Genomic DNA, 21,760 nt, shown 5'->3' with positions numbered 1-21,760 from the left:
TTTGGGATAGTATGAATAATGTAGCATATGATCTCTCCTCCACCTGCTTTACTTCATTTTATAGTGAAATCTAATGTAATGTGATCACCAACCCTGGTTATCCCTAATTAGTTTTGTGCCCTCATGCTTACGGTTAACACTGATGTGCCTCGGGAATTGACCCCATGTTGTCACTTCTGCCAAAGACTAAATCACAATATCGGCTTCATGTTTTGACTGTAGTCCCCACCAACCTCTTGTGATTGGATGCTGCTGGTTGAACAGAAGAATGTAAGAAACACATTGTATTTCTCCTTGGTCTTTTACTTTACCAGAGAACCTCCCCATTTACAATCATTAAAGAAGTGTACTTTTCCATTCTGCTACTGATCTGCATGTCTGTTTAGGCTTTGTTCAGACCGCAGGCAAATCTGATTTGTTTCTCAAATCTGATCTGTAGGACTGACTGTCCACACTGTTATTTTGACTTGATTAAACCAACTGGAAACTATAAAGCCAATCTGGATAGGCCAAAAATCTGATTTGGACTGTCAGTCTGAACATGTGACATATGAGATATGACCTCTCAGTGACACAGATGGCTGAATCTCTCATATTGTCACTCTCCTGTTCCTCTTCCGCAGATCAATGTCCGAGTCACCACGATGGATGCTGAGCTGGAATTTGCCATCCTGCCCAGCACAACCGGCAAGCAGCTGTTTGACCAGGTACACTGTCCAGTCCCTTCTAAACAGACAACCAGGGAGACAAACAGACCAATGAACATGTACTATAAATAGTCTACATTGGTTAGTGACGCACTATTTGGGAAGTGCTTGAAGTCATACAGTGTAATTTTGTGTAATTTTGTAATTGGAGTCTTTCTGTTCATAGCTTCTTTTTGCTGCTGGTTTTGCTCCATTTCCAGGAAAAAAAAACACATTTGCAGTTCCAAAGCACTGAGTGCCTATGTTATTTAGGGCAGACAACGCTAGAGAAGTGGTCTGGTCACGCATTTATGTGGAATGTTTTTTGTGAAAAATATGCCAGTGAAAAAAAAATCTTTTAGTTGAAAACGTTACACAGTGTGACTTTGAGATAGACGCTGAATTGTTGTAGAAGTGTGCTGAAGAATAAAAGGCGGGCACTCTGTTTTGGTGCCCACATTTCGATATAGTGCCCACTCTTTCGAGGTGCCCAGTTTTCCCGGTGCCCACTCTGTTTTTGTGCCCAGATTTCCCTAGTGCCCACTCTTCTTCCCCCAAAGTGCCCACTCTTCGGGGTGCCCAGTTTTCCCTTGTGCCCCCCAGAATGTTTTTGGTGCCCACCTTTCCTGTTACCGTGCAGAACACCAAGACAAGCTCTGAACACATTTAAATGCGTGTGCATGCTCCATGTGTTCAGATTGTAAAGACCATCGGGCTGAGGGAGACCTGGTTCTTCGGCCTGCAGTACCAGGACAGCAAGGGCTTCTCCACCTGGCTGAAGCTCAACAAGAGGGTGAGAGAAACTCTCTCCATGGAGACTTATGTCACGTTTGTAATCCCCAGTTGCATTGTGCTGACGTCATAGATTGTTATGGTTTTGGTCATGTGTTCTGGTGTCACTCCTCCGAGGCTAATTAGCACACTGCCCTACTCTTATGTGTCCTCCTAATGCGTCCGGGGGGACCACGGCCCCAGGTGACGGCACAGGATATCAAGCGGGAGAACCCTCTACTCATTAAGTTCAGAGCCAAGTTTTACCCGGAGGAGGTGGCGGAGGAGCTGATCCAGGAGGCGACCCAGCGACTCTTCTTCCTGCAGGTTAGTGGAGGTGGATCTGTGGGTGTGTGTGAATTCCGGGGTGAACGTCTGTCGGAAATAGCAGATCTATACAAGCTCACAACACGTCACGGCAAGGCATTGTGAACTTGTAGATCTACTTGTAGATTTTTGGCTAAGAGATTTGGTGTAGAGGGGAAAAAGGAGCAGATCGAGTATAGAGCCCTGAGGGACCCCAATGAACTACAGTAAGTAGTAGTACTGTAGGGTTTAAGTGGCTAATCTCGAGTGGTGCCAGAGATTATCAGCTGACAGACAGACAGACAGACAGACAGACAGACAGACAGACAGACAGACAGACACTGTCACTGCTATTACCATTATTATTATTATAATATTTGCCCCAGAATTCATTTGCTGCACTAGTTTGGCAAACAGTCAGGTCAGATAAATAAATATTAGCACATGGCACCCGTCCGTCCTTAAGTCTAGTCCGTCCGTCTGTCCCAACCACGTGAACACAATATCTCAGGAGGCTTTGAAGGAATTTCATGACAAACATCCACTTGGACTCAATAATTAACTGATTAGAAGTAGGAGGTCAAAGTCAATGTGACCTCAAAAACATGTTCATTAAATTCCTTCAAAGTCTTCATTCACTTCCTTTAGGCTACATGACTCACTACATGAGTCTCAGACACACATTCAATTGGCAACTGGTTGGCAGAAGCAGTTGCAACTGAACTACCGCAGGCTAGAAACAGGAGCTACAGGTTCATATACTACAGGTATGTAAGAGGCAAATTATGTAACATTTAGGTGTGAAGTCTCTGAACTTAATGGGCCCGTCCTGAGTTGCTGAACTTTTATGCAGGTCACATAACATAGTGACTACACACACACACACACACACACACACACACACACACACACACACACACACACACACACACACACACACACACACACACACACACACACACACACACACACACAGATAACATATTGCATCAGGACTTCTTTTGCTTTTGCTCACCTTTTCTGGTCACACGTTTACAGGTGAAAGAGTGCATTCTGAACGACGACATCTACTGCCCGCCAGAGACGGCGGTGCTTCTGGCTTCGTACGCCGTTCAGACCAAACACGGGGCCTTCAGGAAGGACTACCATGTGCCCGGCTACCTCAGCAAGGAGAAGCTGCTGCCACAGAGGTGTGAAGTACACACAACAATACTATAGGTGTTCATTTAGGTCTGAGAGGGTTAATGGAATCAAACTGACCGGTAACTGAGTTAAATTAAAAGGGGGTATAAGTGATGTTTTTTTTTTTTTTAATAAATAAAAAAAAGGAGGGAAGGGAAAACACTTTTTTTGCTAAAAAGTTAAAGCATTAACTTGATTACTATTCTAAATTCAGTAATGATTCAGAAAATACATTTTCAGGTTGGGATGCTAATTTTATCCAGTCAGGAGAGAGAACCCCACAAAGGCCATTTATCAGGTTAAATTTTGCAGTGTTCCAGTTCCAATTATGTCTGCTATTTTTGCTTTGTTTCATCACTTCCAATTTCACTAAAATATTTTATCCTGCATCCTAGCGTATGCGGTATATCTCCTGATTGGATCTAAATGGTATCCTAGTTGAAAATGTTCTGTTTACCGAAAGAGTTGGAGAGACGGGGAGATCCCTGTTACTGAACACTGTTACTATAGCAACCAGATTATAGATCTATTTAACACTTATTTGAACAAAATAAAAAATATACTGTATCACTTATATCACCTTTAACTGGAGTGTGTTACAAATGGAACCCAACGGACCTGTGACTCTGAGAATTAAATGAACACTCAGGATTTTTACAGTGCATTTGAGGCTCCTTCAAATGGATGCCACGGTACAATCAGTATTAACCCGGGGTCAGTCTCACTGGGTCTCTCTCGGCTGTCATGGTCCCGATTGATCCATCTCTTCTCCTCCCTTAACACCAGGGTTTTGGAACAGCACAAGCTGAATAAAGATGAATGGGAGGAAAGAATCAAAGTGTGGCACCAAGAGCACAAAGGAGTACTCAGGTACTTTTATTTATTTAACCGCTTAAACCCTTTATACCAGGGGACCTAGACTCGTATGGACCAGGGGTCTATACTAGTCTATGCCCTCTCCTTTTCCCCCCTCTACACTAATTCTCTTCACCGAAAATAGCTGATCTACAACTTGTGATGCAGTGTAGATTTGTTATTTTTGCCCATAGAACAAGGTTCATGTGGTTAACCTTTATAGTAGTAGTAGTAGTAGTAGTAGTAGTAGTAGTAGTAGTAGTAGTAGTAGTAGTAGTAGTACTGTAGGCCGTATGGTGCTGCGTTGCTGCTGCCCACTATCTAGCCTGGCTCTTTAGCTGACTGGTAATGTATGCGCCTTGTGAATATGAAACAAATTATGCGTAAATCTTGCATTAACTCAATACAATACATTTCTGTTGGTGTTTGTTGACTAGGTTTGTACAGTGTTGCAGACAAAGAACCGATCACTGGTGGTACTGCATGCCTGCTATAAGTGAATAAGAGTAGATACAAAATGTATTTGTTACTGTTCTCCATAAACTCCTGTACAGAGAAGATGCCATGATGGAGTATCTGAAGATAGCCCAGGACCTGGAGATGTATGGAGTGAACTATTTCAACATAAAGAACAAGAAAGGATCGGAGCTGTGGCTGGGGGTGGACGCGCTGGGCCTCAACATCTATGACAAGACAGACAAGTAGGACAGCTTAAAGTGGTTCACTACCCAAACTAAAACAGAGGAGGTGTTTTATTCCCTGAGTAGCGAAAATACCCGATTTTAGGATTTATTCCTGACCTAGTGTGTCCACACAATATAATCACTATGTGGATTCAAGTTCAACTTTATGGTCATGTTGTAATACAATGAAATACTTCTGGACACACCATTCAAAAACCTTCAAAACACATATTGACCTACATAGACTCATATGTGCATATTATGTACACGATATACTGTAAGGAATTGGGGTAAGATGCAGTGCAAACTTTTTACATTTTTAGTTATAACACATTGCCACAGCCAACTTTCAGTACAATAATGACACACTACATTCTTGTTCTTGTGCACCCCTATAAATTCAAGTTGTGTCTTTGGCACAACTTACACCCAGTTTGGGATAAATTGAGTAGCTGTTCTGATTCTATAAACTATTTGGAATAAGATTTTGTCATTTACGGAAAACAACTTTTCACTCTCTTCTTAAACTGCAATGTATTAAATAAGACATTATCTTTTTTTTTCTCATTGATTTAATATAAGCTCAACTTCTCCAGTCCTAGACCAATCAGCGCCATGCGTTTTTGGATTCCTTGAAACATGCTGTGGCTCATCTTACCCAGTGGCTCAACTTACCGTCTCTCCTACACGATAACATTGCATACAGTATTACACAACAACAATGTGTGGTTCATATGGGTGCGTCCGCTGTTCAGCAACCTGACAGCCTGTGGAAATTAACTGTTATTGAGATGGCTGCTGTGTGATTTGATGCGTCCGCAACGTTGTTTAGATGGAAGGAGAAAGAACAGAACTTGAGCGGGGTGGCTAGTGTCAAGGCTTTACCATTTGCTTTTGCAGCGAGTGGCGTAAATGTTATGAATTTGTGGTAGTTCTGTGCAAGTATTTTTTGCTGTTCAAAGTCACAGTCCTTCACAGTCCTTGTTTATTTCATATATTTCAAAGCTTGAATCTTGAACCACCTTGAATATTTTATCCTTGAAGCTATACTCAAGGCATAAAAAGGCATTTAAAGACATAAAAGGCACTCAAAAGCGTACAAATTCAGAAATTAAATGATAACAAAAGCACTGCAGAACAATAATGAACATGAAAAACCACAGCAAAACAGAGCGAGCGAGCAGACCAAATAAGAAAATAAATAGCCCCCCGTTCATTTCCATTCTATGCGAGCGAAGGAGCAATTAACGCACATTTGCATCTTCTGCTTGCATGGAGTGCAACTTTCAACGGAACATTGACCAGGCTTCCTCTAATAGCAAAGAAGTGTGCGTGTGGTTGACCCCACTTGGATGTCATTGACTCTTACTCCTTTAACAACATAAGCACTGTGATATCACATGAGCAGTCGTTGTTTTTTGCGATGGCAGCATCTCTCTTGTGTGGCACTGCCACAGTCACTTCCATCCTGACTCACTAACAAAACAACGGTAAATCCTATTTTTAGAGCACATTTCACAGACACAAAGTCAAAAAGTGCTTCACAAGTTTAAAAGCAGAAGTAAATGTCAATAATACAATTAAAAGACAAAATAAGACAATCGCCAATCAACCACAGACAGGTCACAATACAAAGAGCTGTAACCAGTAAGACTCCCTAATCGGGAGATAAGCGACCGTAGGTCACATGTATACAGAAGAGGGCTGTAACGGCGATTGGTTCCTAGTTGTGTGGGCAATGTATAGTTTTGTTTGGTGGTCTAAGAAATGTGGTGGCAGGCATGTTGATGACATGAGTGTAGACATACTGTGTAGTGTGTAGCAATTTGCGTGTTTTTAGGGGCAAAACTGTAGGAGTAGTGGGCAAAAATGTGTTGTGAAAAGCGGCCTGAAGGTGGCGCTAGAAGAGGGCCATGTGAGAAATTAGGGGTGGGGTGTCCGCGTTGCCTTGGCGGACGAATAGGTACCGGCCGCGGCTCTCCCGGACGCTCCTAGCCCGAGTTACGGCATTTTATGTGAGCTGCAGTGGCAGGGGGTCCTCCACTGGGGGCGCCACCACTTTTGCATCCGTTCTGGAGCACCAGGAGTGGGTGGTCCCCGGGAATGCCCCGTGAGCAGCCCCGTTGGGGTGGTCATTTGGTAATTAGTCCACATGTGCTCATTTTTTACACTTGGGGGTCCCCGAGGCAGCTGGGGGTCCCTGGAGCTCCGGGGGTCCTTGGAGGGTGTAGTTTGGCAGGTAAGGAGTGTGTGTGCAAAATCTGGCATGGATCGGGGCAACGGGTGCGGAGATATGAGCAGGGCAAAAGTGTGACGGGACGTGTGTGACGGAGTGACGTGACGGACGGACACCTGGAGCAGGTTTCTATAGTAAATGCGACCTACGGTCGCAATAACAAACAGCGTATGTAAAAGCTTGTTTGAACAGGTGAGTCTTTAACAGTCTGGGAACCTAGACTGTTAAATATAATGTAGCCTATGGCGAAACTAGCAAAGGCTCAATCACGCATAGTCTTTAATCCTGTGCGAGGCACAACCAGCAGGGCCTGGGATTAGGATCTCGGAGACCTACGGGCCACATCATGGGTGGAGCAGAAGGTCACGTAAATATGCAGGTGCCTGACCATTTAGGGCTCTGTATGTGAGTACCAGAACCGTAAAATGGATCCTAAAATTGTCTGGAACCCAGTTTTATATGCACTAGGCCACGGAACCCCCATTTGATAAGATTAGTTTTCTCTGGAACGCCAAACTCTCTCAGTGTTCATTTAAGTCTGAGAGAGTGGATTTGTATTCTCTCCAAGTTAAAGGGTCACAAGGGTCCATTCGGAATGCTGGTGGTCTCCCCACCTCTGATGTTGAGAGCCAGTGTTACAGAGCTCTTTAAACACGCTGTCTGTTTCTTTCTGCTTCACCAGAATGACCCCAAAGATCGGCTTTCCCTGGAGCGAGATCAAAAATATCTCCTTCAACGACAAGAAGTTTGTCATCAAGCCAATCGACAAGAAGGCGCCGGTACTGCAAACCTTTCTTACAGTTCAATCCATTCACTCCAGCCTCTATGTATTACTCGGGGGCACATCAGGGGGGAAACCTTCATTTACAAAGTGTGCTGCCTTGAGAATAAATTACGAAAACAAAGACACTAAATACAATGCAACTAAAGCATTTGCAAGTAAATTAGCCACATTTGGAAACAGGTGTGCAAGCTTGCAATTCTTTTAGGCATTATAGGCTCTAATACCATCAGGCTGGTTGCCTGGTAATTTACACCACAGAAGCCTAAGTGAAGAGCAACTTGAGAAATCGCTGGGGCCAAGGACCCCCAGGAGTCTATCTATCCTATATTCATATATATATATCTGCTATTTTCACCGAATGTTTCGCCCCAGAATAGGGACGCTAGTGATTAAAACAGCTATAGAAAAATAACTTGAACTGCTGTGTATAACTTTCTACTTTGAACGTTCTACTAGTCAGACACTTTTAGAGATAGCAATGTAACTATATAACTTAAAGTAGCAAAATAAAGCTGGGAACTGCAGTGTGAATTGCTTATAATGCGTTTAATTTAGTTTAAGATCGCTGTTTTGTTGACATGGGTAAGCTTAAATCTATATTTAAAGGAGAAAAACAAATTGCTGTCTAATATACAGTGTCTTGCTGAAAGATTAATGTGTTTTCACATTTGATTCCTTTCAGCTTCTGAGGTGGACTTAGACCAGTGGTTATAAAAATATAATATGTAATATATTGTTACAGAGGGCATCAACTGATGCAAGGTTACTGTGTGTGTGTGTGTGTGTGTGTGTGTGTGTGTGTGTGTGTGTGTGTGTGCGTGCGTGCGTGCGTGCGTGCGTGCGTGCGTGCGTGCGTGCGTGCGTGCGTGCGTGCGCCATGCCTGCGTGCGAGACTGACACAGAGAGCTAGAGAGAGCGAAACAAACCCAACTTTTTGTCTTGTTTTTATGCTAGTGTTTATTTGTACTCGCTTCACTTAGATTTGTTTCAAATGGACTGTTTGGGAAGGCAAATCGATCCACGTACCCCAGGCGGTATTAGTACTCCACTTTGACAATAGCTGACTCTTTGACAATAGCTGACTTAGACCATGAATCTGCAATTTTATGTCCATACGTATTATGTTAAAGAAAAAAATGTTTTTTTCAGTTGGTTCCGAAAGAAGAACCACAAAAGAACCAAACTCTGGACCAAGTTCGGTTCGCTTTAGAGGGATCTGAGTTCACTTCTGTTTCTGTTCACATGAGCACAAAGAATTGCTGAGTCATGGTTTGAGTACACTTCAGAACCTGAAAGGAAGCAAAACTTGGTGTTAAAGTTCATGGGATGGCCCCAGATGTTTTACAGGACTTGTGTTTGCGTTCAAGGACTTTGTTTTCTACGCCCCTCGTCTCCGCATCAACAAGCGCATTCTGGCGCTGTGCATTGGGAACCATGACCTGTACATGCGCAGACGGAAGCCTGACACCATCGAGGTTCAGCAGATGAAGGCCCAGGCCAGGGAGGAGAAGAACAAACGTCAGATAGAAAGGTGAGAAGGTTAGACGGAGCTCAAGCTGTGCTCGTTACCGTTGCGTTGACAGTTCGCACATCCTCACCCATAAAAACAAAAAGAGAGAACTGTCTTTCAGTTTTCATACTTTATATTTTTCGATGGAGTTTTCTCTTTACACGTGATCCTTCTCTCAGGGCCTTGCTGGAGAGTGAAAAGAAGAAGCGAGAGAATGCTGAGAAGGAAACTGAGAAGATTGCCCGGGAGACCATGGAGCTGATGCAGAGATTGAGGCAGATTGAGGAGCAGACCAAGAGAGCTCAGGATGGTCTGACGACAATCTGAATACAAATGTCTCTTTCTGCTGCTGTAGTTTCTGTGTCTGGTTAAAGGTCAGAGTCGGGATGTCTTAGGGATAATGAAGTAGCTCTGAGTTCAGGGTTCAGCACAAGGTTTATAATGGAATAATGTGATCGGCTTGCCAGATGTTTTTGTGTGGGTCCTTGTGAGTATATATCTATTTGATTTTACTTACTCCTTTATGGGGATGTTAAAGACGGGGTGCCGTGATTTTCAGTGATTTCCCTCCCCCAAAACATAATCATCATGTATTATGGTTATACTAGGAGGAAAAGTGTACAGAAATTGTTAAAATTATGTTTTTATGTGGACACGCCTCCAGTTCATTAAGTATACCTGGTTCTCACCTTAGTACCTCCTCCACCACCTTAGCACCACCAACCTGTCCTACTCCCTCCTCCTCCTCATGCCCACACCTGTTGTGTTATGATAATGAGGGGGAGGGCATATTTTGTCACTGTATTATGTCACTAAAGGGCTGTTTTTCTATTGGCACATTTGACCCTCAAGGTTTCAGCCTCCAGGTAGAAACTCAAAATAGTCAGAGAAGACATAAAACACCATAAGAACACCACCAGGGGGCTTAATGAAGTTCTATCAACCTCATAGACACATGACAAACAGAAAAAGTGCAAAACCATGGCACCACCTCTTTAAATAGTGTTACCTAGGAATGATTTGTATGCCAGTAGGCTGTATAAATTATTTGATTACAATTATTTTATTGCGATATTTAACGTAATGTTAGATTATAAAACAAACGATCCCACCATTCTGATACATTTGGAATAATCTTAGCCTATGTATGCAAATGGAAGGCTTTCTTTGCACTCTAGATTTAGTAGGTCACTTACATGGTAAAACGTTATTTCCACCCCGCAGGATAAAAAGCAACCATGTTTTATTTCCACTCAAATATTTAAGAATAAATTATGTATGCATTCTTTGTAAATGAAATTGCCTAAAAATGTAACCTTGGTGTCCCTTTTTGGGCATGTCGTTGTAGGTGAAAATGGCAAACAACGCATTGCATCACAACGTGTTGTGATCTCGTAGATCGGGTATTTTCGCTACTCAGGGACCACGCAAGTTGGGAACGATGCAAGTTGGGGATGCATGCACCACCCGGTTATGCATTACCCAATATACCCATTGTCAGAGTTACCTGTTGTAGCCTACCTGTCTGTTTGTCTGTGTCCCTTTTATGCCCATATAGTGTACGGTTCTTGAGATGTGAACAACAGACGGACGTACAGAGATTTTGCTCAGTTATTGTGTATATAGAGCTTAAGTGGTTGTTAATTTCATAAACACTTGTTATGCCGATGTGTAGACGCTTGATAATGTCGATATTTTCTCTTGCAATTGTGAAAATTACTTTCTCGGCCCAACCCTAGCGTGCATACGCATGACATGTACATCCATGTCCATGTGTGTGTGTTTCAGAGCTGGAGGAGCAGACGCGCAGAGCTCTGGAGCTGGACAAGGAGAGGACCATGGCCCAGGACGAGGCTGAGAAGCTGGACATGGACCGCAGGGCTGCTGTGGAGGCCAAGGCCGCTCTGCTAGATCAGTCTGACAACCAGCTGCAGAACCAGGACAACGTGGTGCGCAGTCACACAACAACAATAACAACAACTACTAATTGCGACCGTAGGTCGCATTTACTATAGAAACCTGCTCCAGGTGTCCGTCCGTCACGTCACTCCGTCACACACGTCCCGTCACACTTTTGCCCTGCTCATATCTCCGCACCCGTTGCCCCGATCCATGCCAGATTTTGCACACACACTCCTTACCTGCCAAACTACACCCTCCAAGGACCCCCGGAGCTCCAGGGACCCCCAGCTGCCTCGGGGACCCCCAAGTGTAAAAAATGAGCACATGTGGACTAATTACCAAATGACCACCCCAACGGGGCTGCTCACGGGGCATTCCCGGGGACCACCCACTCCTGGTGCTCCAGAACGGATGCAAAAGTGGTGGCGCCCCCAGTGGAGGACCCCCTGCCACTGCAGCTCACATAAAATGCCGTAACTCGGGCTAGGAGCGTCCGGGAGAGCCGCGGCCGGTACCTATTCGTCCGCCAAGGCAACGCGGACACCCCACCCCTAATTTCTCACATGGCCCTCTTCTAGCGCCACCTTCAGGCCGCTTTTCACAACACATTTTTGCCCACTACTCCTACAGTTTTGCCCCTAAAAACACGCAAATTGCTACACACTACACAGTATGTCTACACTCATGTCATCAACATGCCTGCCACCACATTTCTTAGACCACCAAACAAAACTATACATTGCCCACACAACTAGGAACCAATCGCCGTTACAGCCCTCTTCTGTATACATGTGACCTACGGTCGCTTATCTCCCGATTAGGGAGTCTTACTGGTATATGTCACGTGTCACAATATACAAAACAAGAGCAAGCCGGCCCTATCTCCTGTCTGGCGCAACAAGGCTCTTGTGCATCTCCTCCCCCCCATATGATATTGGGGGGGGGGGGGGGGGGGGGGGGGTCCCCAGATGACAGTGAAGTGACAATTTACGATTCACGCGTGCAAGTGTGTTGGTCTTAAAATGAGATGTGGTCTGGTGCCATCATGGCACGATGCTATTCGAGGGTGGTGCTAGACAAAAAGTCAAGGGCTCACTCAAATGGGTAGGGTTCATCCTCCAGGGAACACGTTGGCCTAACTAAGGGTGGAGCTAAACGATAGGTCATGGAGCCGCTTTGTGCTGATGCCGGGGCATGTCCAGTCCATGTAGACATGTCTGCATGCCCACCGCAGACAGACAGACGGGCAAACTTGATCTTCATAATAGATCTAACCCATGCCTGGTAGGGTAGGGTTTGTTTACCTTTAGTTCAGTCTGTTAAAGTGAGGGGTATTTACTGGCAACACTATATGTTTGACCTGGTTTCCTGGCCTGATCCTGTTGTGTTGTGTGATATATTAGAAGCCGGCGCCCAGCCCAAGACCTTGAAACAGTCCTGTAATCAATATTTCAATATTAGTCTACATATACATCCAACAGCAGCTTTCTCCTAACGTTTGAACAGACGGGGAGCGATGTCTCCAGGTTGCAAAGAGACAGTTTCTGGAGCAGTACAGTATAGTGACATGTTGAATGGAAAACAGTTGTGCCACAACAATGCCATGAGCCACTTGAACCCCAGCAGCATCCATATTCTGGGGGTAATACATGCGTTGTGCGAGTTTAGATCGACTATTTTTGCCAAAGAGATTTGGTGTAGACCGAAAAAGGCAGTCCAAGGACCGAGGCAACAGAGGTCTAGTTTATTAAGTGGTTATAAGGTTCTTTGTGTGTAGCAGCTCAAAGAAGCATAATGATTCTGCTCCTCCTCCTGTTCACTGGGAGCATTCTGTAGAGCAGCATGAATACTGTCTCTTAACCACCTGAGCCCTAGCATCCCTATTTTGGAGCGAACATTCTGGGAAATTAGCCGATCTACAAGCTTTGTGATAATAGCAGATCTACAAGATCACAATGCGTCGCATCTGCTATTTTCAAAAGATTTGTATACATTTGAAAACTTCTGAAATGGGACATTCTGCACAATGAGTACTTTCTGCTTTTGGTACTTTAAGTACATTTTGATACCAATACTCTTGTACTTTTACTCAAGTAATTTTTTATTCTGTTTTTTACTTGTAACAGAGTATTTCTATATTGCAGTATTGATACTTTTACTTAAGTAAAACATTTGAGTACTTTTTCCACCACTGCTACTAAGTAGCACTCTGCATTACTAGTCAGTTGAATGAAACCCAGTGTGACATTCAAAAAAACACATGAGGTCATGTTTACTATCCACAGAGGGACCACAGCGATGGAAACACAGTCAACACACGCACGCACGCACGCACGCACGCACGCACGCACGCACGCACGCACGCACGCACGCACGCACACACACACACACACACACACACACACACACACACAATATTGATCTTAGATCTATAACTAACACCAAGTCCCTCTTTGTGTGTGTGTGTGTGTGTGTGTGTGTGTGTGTGTGTGTGTGTGTGTGTGTGCGTGTGTGTGTGCGTGTGTGCATGTGCGTGCGCGTGGGTGCGTGCATGTGTGTGCGTGGGCGTGTTTGCGTGCGTGCGTGTGCTTATAGGCCACTGAGCTCGCGGAGCTTACCTCTAAGATCTCTCTACTGGAGGAAGCCAAGAAGAAGAAGGATGAAGAGGCGAAGAGGTGGCAGCAGAGGGTGAGTGTGAGGTGATGTTCCACATGAATTAAAGATGAGGAGTCAAACGGTGGGTAAAACAGAAGTCACACCCAACAATGTTCACTGGGAACTTTACTGAGAAGTTGCCAGTGCGTGTTTTTTCTGTGTTTATGCACAGTGAAATCTCCAGGGTTAAAGGGGAATGAGACACAAGGCCGATTTAGTTCTTTCTTTCCTAAAGAGCTGGAGAGACCCAGCTGTTACTGAACAAACACTCTATCTATAACAAGGATTTTATCAGAATATAGACTTTTCAACCAAAACATGCTGTGTGTTAAAAGCACCTCTGTGTGTGTGTGTGTGTGTGTGTGTGTGTGTGTGTGTGTGTGTGTGTGTGTGTGTGTGTGTGTGTGGGGGGGGGGGGGGGGGGGGTGCACACACCACAACAAAACAAACACAATACCAGCACTCACGGAAGCATCATCTTCTGTTTTTTAGGGCAAAAGCGAACAGATTTCAGCTCTAAGCCATCATCAGCATGAAAATGTCATTTTATAGAAATGTGATGTGAAATTTATGTGATCATCTGTGATGATGGCTTAGAAACGTGTTTGTTCCTGCCTTCGGTGAACAGATGATGATGGAACCACGAGCAATGGTATTGTTTGTTTTGTTCTCTACCGCAAGAGCCTCATCTTTAATTCATCTGGAGCGTCACCGCTCTGGAAGCGTGCATTTACATGCGCCTACATAAAAGAAATGTTCCATGTAATGTCTATGTATTTTTGTTCCTTAATTTCATTGATTAACCTGTATTTATCCAGAGAGGATGATTGAGAGCAAGCTCTCTTTTCCAAGGACACCCTGATGATATCATGTACAACAATATAAATGCAATACATATAATGAAAAACTATAAAATAAAAAAAAACATTGAAAACCACATTGAAAACCAATCATAGATGCAGATAAATAAAGGGCTACATGCGTCCTCAAGAAGCACCATAAATGTCTCTATGTATGTCTAATTTACCTTATAACGAATCCCATGCTAATTTACAGTATGTTTAATTATTTAGCATAACTTTGAGCAATATTTTGTTTTAGGCTACTATTTGTTACTTAACTGAAATATGTCATATACAATATTTTCACCCCAGCTCAGTCAGAAACCTCTTGGATTGAAATCAATTTAAATATCTATGAGCATAATAGGTATATATATACTGTACATATTTTGGTGTCAAGGCGCTGTCTAAATGTATTAATTCCCTGTATAGCATGAAAATATTTGTAATAAAATCTGCCCAATAGATACTACAGGGAAGGAAATAGTTAAACTCCCAAAGGGGAACATAGAAACAGAGACGTGGGCAGCAGAAGAACATGCAGTACAGCAGAGCAGCAAGATAGCAGAGCAAGGAATGAGCAGGTAAACCAAGGACATGTAAATAAGGCAAGGACAAATACGTCACTTTCTTGGTCTTGCAATTCCAGCTGGCAGATTGTCACCGGTCGTCAGGTACTAGGAGGCAAACTGGAGCTGGAAGTGTGGTGGAATGGATTAAAGTTAATGAGAGTTTATACTGCCCAGTCAGAAATGTTCTTTGTGCTCTTTTAAATACAGTACCTCAAATTTCAGAAAACATAGTGTGATATGTCTCCTGAATTTTCCTGAAGCGATGAATTGACAAAGGTCACAATCATTCAAAGATAGAATTTATTCATAAGCTTGTCCACCTGGCTCTCATTGACTTCAATGCATTCCATCGAACGTTCGGCTCCCGTTTGCCACCCAGTGCGTCTATGGCGCATGTCATGACGTAGAACGCCTGTCCTCTCCTTACCCCGTGCCAGTCAGGTGAAGCATGCATGTGACTGATCACCTCAGTTGGCACTACTTTGAGTCGTCTGCCTGAACTAGCTCTGCAGGTTTCGCATCATTATGTAAACGTATCGGAAAACAGGTAGTCCTTCTGCTCAGACAGTGCAGTAGTGTGGGTTCAGTAGCGCTGCATTAGTGTGCAAGATGCTGAGAGTCATGGGAGAATGCAATGTGCATATTGGGAGAATGCACTGCACGCGTGATGTGAGAATGCACTGTGCATGCGATGTGAGAATGCATGCAGTAATTCTACTGAATTCCTACTAAATGGGATGCTGGCCTAAATGTGATAGAGGACATTGAACGCACAGTGCATGAAATGGGGAGATTTTAACCGGAACTTGACCCAAGGCCTAACATTGCCTTATGTGTATGCTAAAAAAAAAGAAAAGTTTCCCGATATTATAAAGAAGATTTTTCTCTTGAAACTGGGCCACATTTTCCATAATTTCCAGAAAGTTTCTGACCCGTCGAATATTATAAATTAATATTTTTCTATTGAAACTGGGCCAGAATATATATAACCATAGAGCTTCACTGCAAGTGGTGTGTGTGTCTGTGTTTAACAGGCCGTGATGGTGGAAGCTGATTTGGAGCGAACCAAAGATGAGCTTAAGGCTAAACTCATGGGTGTCCACATCCAGGACACAGTGAACTGTCACATGCAAGACCACGACGAGACAGACGAGAGCAACGCTGAAGCCAGCGCTGAGCTGACGTTACCCGGCATGGTCCGAGACCGCAGTGAGGAGGAGAGGATGACGGAGGCGCAGAAGAACCAGAGGCTCAGGAGAAGCCTTAAGGTCAGGCTTTGTTCTTTTGGCAAATGTTAACCACTTCCAACCTGCTATCACTGTTATAGGCAAAGATTTTCCCAAATCTAAAAAATAAAACAATAAAATAATGAATAGGCCACAGATTTTCCAAAACCTCAAATCATTTAAAAACAAGAAATGACACAGTCATATTATGTGGACCGTGTGTGTGTGTGTGTGTGTGTGTGTGTGTGTGTGTGTGTGTGTGTGTGTGTGTGTGTGTGTGTGTGTGTGTGTGTGTGTGTGTTTTTGTTTGCTGGGGCTCCACTGGCCGCAAAAAATATAATGATGATGTTTTGTGTCTCTCACAAAACATGGCAACATTGAAAAAAAAGATTTTCACTGGCCGAGTGAGAAACAGTGCCACAGATTTACCTTAGAGATATATACAGTGGCCGAACACAGTATTGCATCGTGCTCTGTAGGTCTTTAGATGCCATATTCTGAGAGGACATTGAGCCCTCATTGGCTGGCCATTTACCAAGACCAGCCAATGAGGAAAAAGTGATGAGAAAGTGACGAGAAATCTACGTCTAAACATAGACCAGCAGTTCTTCGAGCAAGCTGGTAAAGATATATAGGCCACTGACCTTTACCCAGGTGAAGCTGTGTCTCAGTATGTTGACAATATGAAATAGGAACATTTAGTACTTTTACATAAGCACCACAATGCAACTATAACTATTGCTAATCACCACTCTAGATGACACAATAAAGGCTGACAGGTCTTTGCAAGATAGCGATTTATGAAGTGCACATTGACAAAAAAATAGAGCTAAACTAAGCTAATATAAGCTAGCCAATTTGATTTGATTTGATTTTAATTATTAGACATCATACAGTAAGAACACATGTTACATCATGTTCATCGGAGAAACGTCAAGGATCCAAACACAAGAAAGTCGTGCGACTTATTTCCATTGTGGTCCTTGGTCTGAGACAAACAACATTACAACAAAATACATAGAGGTAGACAGTAGTACAGCAATAAATAATACAATCAAGAGCTACACTACCCACAGCACAAATACATAGAATCGCATTACTAACTAAGTGAACATATACTATTCTGCAACATTTTCTAAAATATAAAAGAATAAGCCAGCCAATGTATCTGAATGCAGGTGTTTTATAGTCTCAGAGTCATCCTCTGCCACTTCCTCTGCCTAACAAGGCAGACATGACTATTCTCAACCTGCCTATCACAAGGTGTTACAATCATATGAGCATTCAGCATCAGCATCTATGTCGTTGTTGTTCCAGTATATCTCATGTATCCTCCCTATCTTATTCAGAGACCTTTCGTGTTCAGTACACACAAGTGTCCAGTAACAGGTCAGCTTGTTCCCTCTAGATATCAACACCTTGCAAGGTCAAACTGGCTTATGGATATTTTTAATATACTGTAGCTTCTCATGACAGTCTAAACGAGAGCTCATCTGCTAGTCAGTCTGATCAATATAATAGTACTGTATATGAGAACATGAACACAGCTATTCTTATAAAATAAATGAAATGAAAATAATGGAAACTACATGAGTAAGCAAGCAGATGACTGACAGCACCCAATGGTAATTATTAACTGTGAGGGTGAATCGCCATATTGAACCAATATATTATCAATAGACTATCACTAGAGTAAACATAATATTTAAGAGATCCCGAACATTGAGGAAAGAAGCGAATATAATAATATAAAACGTATCCCCAAGGGGGATTTTGTGTAGTTTCATTTTGGAGAGTCTCCTGAGCCGTCTTTTGTGTATTAATATTTCTCAGTGAAATATGCTATTGGGATGCAGACCAGGTGCACTTTCTCTGATTGCCTGCTCCAATGTGAATGCTCCAATACAGGCAATACTTCGTAGAAAACCCCAACAGATGAGTGGAAATAGTGGAACTGAAAGATAAAAATGGATAAGAATGGCTATTAGCTCAAGTTCCCTTTTTTATTGTGCTACTTCTGCAATATTCTATATTCTATAAATACTATTCTAATCTTATAGACCGGGGCAATAAGGACAGGCCCTTGACTACCAAGGGCCCTTGGGGGGCCCTGGGCCAACAACATTTTACTAAAATGTACATAGGTTAACGCTCAAATACGTGGGCCCCTCAGCCAACACAGTACACGGCCCCTCCTATTACAGCCCCACTAAGGTCCCTCCTCCGGCAAATATCATGTAAATATTGTAGGCAGACAATAAATCAAAATGTCTACAGGTGCTTTTTTTAAATCACTAAATGCCTTACAACGTGGGTAGTGTGATTGCAACTGCCCATTCTAGGTAGTGCGAGGGGGGGGGGGGGGGGCTGAAGATAATTGGGCCCCAGGGGCTCCCATAGGTACTGTATTAATGCTTCCCTTTTTGATAGATTGTGTGAACATAGAGAGCAATCAATCAGGTGAAATTCCATAGGTGTGCAAAGTTACAGTACTGCTAAATAAAATCTTGTTCTGAACCATATTGTGTGTGTGTGTGTGTGTGTGTGTGTGTGTGTGTGTGTGTGTGTGTGTGTGTGTGTGTGTGTGTGTGTGTGTGTGTGTGTGTGTGTGCGTGCGTGCGTGCGTGCGTGCGTGCGTGCGCGCGCGTGTGTACGTGTGTGTGTTCCTCTCAAAGGTCCTGAGCACAGAGCTGGCTGCGGCCATGGATGAGAGCAAGATTACGCCCAATGACCTGATCCACGCTGAGAACGTCAAACACGGCCGCGACAAGTACAAGACGCTCCGTCAGATTCGCCAGGGCAACACCCAGCAGCGCATCGATGAATTTGAGTCCATGTGAGAGAGTTTACTGTGGGGAGGGAGTCCCTGAAGGAGCAGATACCTCCATGGGGAGAGAGATGCTAAACCACTTTAACCCTGGTGTCGCAATTTTGGACATGTAATGTAATAAAAACAAAACGAACAAACAAAAACATTTACGAATCAAATATTTGTCGAAAATAGCAGTTGTACGCGTTCACACTGCGCTGCGACATTGTGAGCTTGTAGATCGTCTGTTTTTGAAATATTTTAGAAAATGTGGTTAAGTGGTTAAATTAAGACAGACAGAATGAGTGTGGAAATGTAGGCTATAGCTACTGATTGTGTTTGTAGGAATGTTTTAATAATTCCCGGCTGTGCAGCCAGGTTAAAACACTGTTAAGACACTGTTATAATTATAACATTTTTGTGCCATTTGATCTGAAAACGGTGTCAATGAAAAAGTGACTCTGACGTCTTTGGAGAACCATTCCTAATCCTAAATATAGGCTCTGCTGAAACATAACATAAATTACAGCATCACTTTACAGTAGTTTACAAACCTGTGTGATTTTGCAGGTTTATGCTCCTGTTATCTCATATTCCTTCATTCATAACTATCATTTACAGTGTTGTTTGGCACCACTGTGAAATAGACAGAAAGGGTGTTCAAGTGTCAATATTATGTGGTCACATAGCTAGTATCAAGTTGATTAGCCTATTTGATTTTGTGGGATACAGTCATGAAAATCAGTTAATGACAGAAATAACATCCAGGGTCCTGGTAAGTGTTAAATTGTGGATCTGGTCTCTTGGAAATAAATTATTAATTAATAACCGGTTTCAGATATCTTGTACAATACAATCCTCTGTTCATCACTGTCCTGTTAGCTGTGAGATATTGTAGTTTTTGCAACTATGCCTAACCCTAACCTCAACCTTGCAGCCCTGTCAAAGTGGTGTTTCGCGGGCCAATTCTGGAGAGAAAAAAAATAGACAGCAACTTCTTATGCACTGAGGCAGGGTCTGAATACTGGACAAACTTGTTCTATGAGAACAATGGCCAAGCCGTGAAGCCACAGCCAAGGTCATTAGCATACAGAGGACCATCACCATTCAACTCTACCTGTATGGAGATAGCGCTTTTTCAACAGCATCACAAATCCGGTAAAACACTGTTGTATGGAGAAGTATATATCAGTTGCGTCTCTCATCTGGAGGAGTAGAGAGTGGCTGCTATGCGCGTCCGCAACTGGTTTCGGCCCGCATCAAGTCACCATTTGAGCAATTTGGCCCCGACCCCAAAATGAGTTTGACACCCCTGGCCTAAACCTAACCTTAACCCTAACCTCAGTAAAACTATGCCTGCCAGGAAGCCAATCAGACACAGGTAGGGTGGGTCTATGGGTGGGTCTTCCTATAACCTTGGTGGCAGAGCCATAGACATATAAAGGTAGACGCCTCCTTCGGCTCTGAGGCGTGCGTATCTCGGCCGTGCTTCCACTTCCTTCCGCTTCAGCAGGGCAAGCTGGAAACTTCCGTGTGCGTCACAGAAGGGGGGTGTTCGGTAGGCCAATCAGAGGCAGGTGGGGCGGGTCTTTTCTTAAGAGACAGCCGCGCAGCAACTAGTCAGTTAGACGCGCTGTGATTGGCCAGTAGTCAACGTGCTGTGATTGGCCAGTAGTCAAGTAGCCCTGCGGAAGAGCCTTGTATTGAGATACCAGTCGCTCCAATGAACTGCAGAGGCCAATGAGGTATCTAGGTTTCTATATCTATGGGCAGTTGTGTCACCTCCGTTCACTTCATTGGACCAGTCATCTACAGAGCCTTGGCGAATAGTGACAAAGCCCTGAACCGGAAGTTTATGGAATGCACTGGAGTATATGAGCGTTTGTCACTATTTCGAGTTTACATGAGCCACGTGACCGGCGCTGTTTTCTTCCCCCGAGGTGACGCAACTCTCTAATACAACGCTCTGCTTGGTGGTATCCATCATTTTGCTGACGGGGTACATGATGATTTACCATTCTGTCCCTATCGGGATGCAACTCGAACTGCGCTGAGTCGGCCGAAGCAGACATTCAGCATGGCGACTCACTCTTTCTACTTTTGGGTTTGAGAATGGCACTTCCACATGCTGATTATTTTCAAAGGTGTGATGTCACGTTCTCTTTCTGTATAGTCCGGCTTGAGAGTGAGACTATGTTGTGAGCAGGCATGCAATGCTCATTTGGTATGTTCTTGCACTCTACTTCAATGACGTGACGCGCACGTCGCTTAACAGTGCACCGTCTTCCCTCTATTTCCACTTTACTTCACACCTCATTGATTTCAAGCCTTATTCACCTGGGGAGTGAATGAAGGCGTTGCTTGGAGGTAACGAGACCGAGGCATGGCGCACGGTGTGATCTCGTGAGATTTTGTCCGTCCCAAAACAGAGAGGCATACAATAGCCAGTCTCCCTCCATGGTCATGTTCTCTTTCTGTATAGTCCGGCTTGAGAGTGAGACTAGGCCTATGTCGTGAGTGACAGTGTACCGTCTTCCCTCTATTTCCACTTTACTTCACACCTCATTGATTACAAGCCTTATTCACCTGGGGAGTGAATGAAGGCGTTGCTTGCAGAGGTAATGAGACTCTCCATGGACCCTTCTCATTGAATATTGTGAGGGGATCCAGTTGAAAGAACAAGTTACGGTAGTCATTTATCTCATTTGGAGGACAAGCCAAAATTACACTCTAAAAGCCAC

At 43.7% G+C, this 21,760-nt stretch overlaps 1 protein-coding gene across 1 annotated transcript; it reads left to right on the top strand.

Annotated features, from left to right (window-relative positions):
* The first annotated feature begins 626 nt into the window (after window positions 1-626).
* On the top strand, window positions 627-19,813 carry LOC311065322 (moesin-like). Its single transcript, XM_084085597.1, has 13 exons — window positions 627-707; window positions 1,384-1,479; window positions 1,662-1,784; window positions 2,802-2,953; window positions 3,732-3,815; window positions 4,355-4,501; window positions 7,402-7,498; window positions 8,871-9,034; window positions 9,193-9,323; window positions 10,802-10,962; window positions 13,511-13,603; window positions 16,019-16,252; window positions 18,886-19,813. The coding sequence occupies exons 1-13, from the start codon at window positions 645-647 to the stop codon at window positions 19,048-19,050; spliced, it is 1,710 nt and encodes a 569-aa protein (XP_083941723.1). The 5' UTR covers window positions 627-644; the 3' UTR covers window positions 19,051-19,813.
* The last annotated feature ends 1,947 nt before the right edge of the window (window positions 19,814-21,760 follow it).

Source organism: Gymnoscopelus microlampas, assembly GCF_963454915.1.
Source record: "Gymnoscopelus microlampas genome assembly, chromosome: 18".
In the NCBI taxonomy this organism is placed as follows: domain Eukaryota; kingdom Metazoa; phylum Chordata; class Actinopteri; order Myctophiformes; family Myctophidae; genus Gymnoscopelus; species Gymnoscopelus microlampas.
Note: the sequence above shows the minus strand (reverse complement) of the source record. Positions and strands in the feature narration are given on the sequence as shown.

Excerpts from the sequence above, each read along its gene's own strand:
- LOC311065322 (XM_084085597.1), top strand. The coding sequence starts at position 645 with ATGGATGCTGAGCTGGAATTTGCCATCCTGCCCAGCACAACCGGCAAG. Across the intron at positions 708-1,383 it reads GCAAGCAGCTGTTTGACCAG|ATTGTAAAGACCATCGGGCT; the intron begins GTACACTGTCCA and ends CCATGTGTTCAG. Across the intron at positions 7,499-8,870 it reads CAATCGACAAGAAGGCGCCG|GACTTTGTTTTCTACGCCCC; the intron begins GTACTGCAAACC and ends TTTGCGTTCAAG.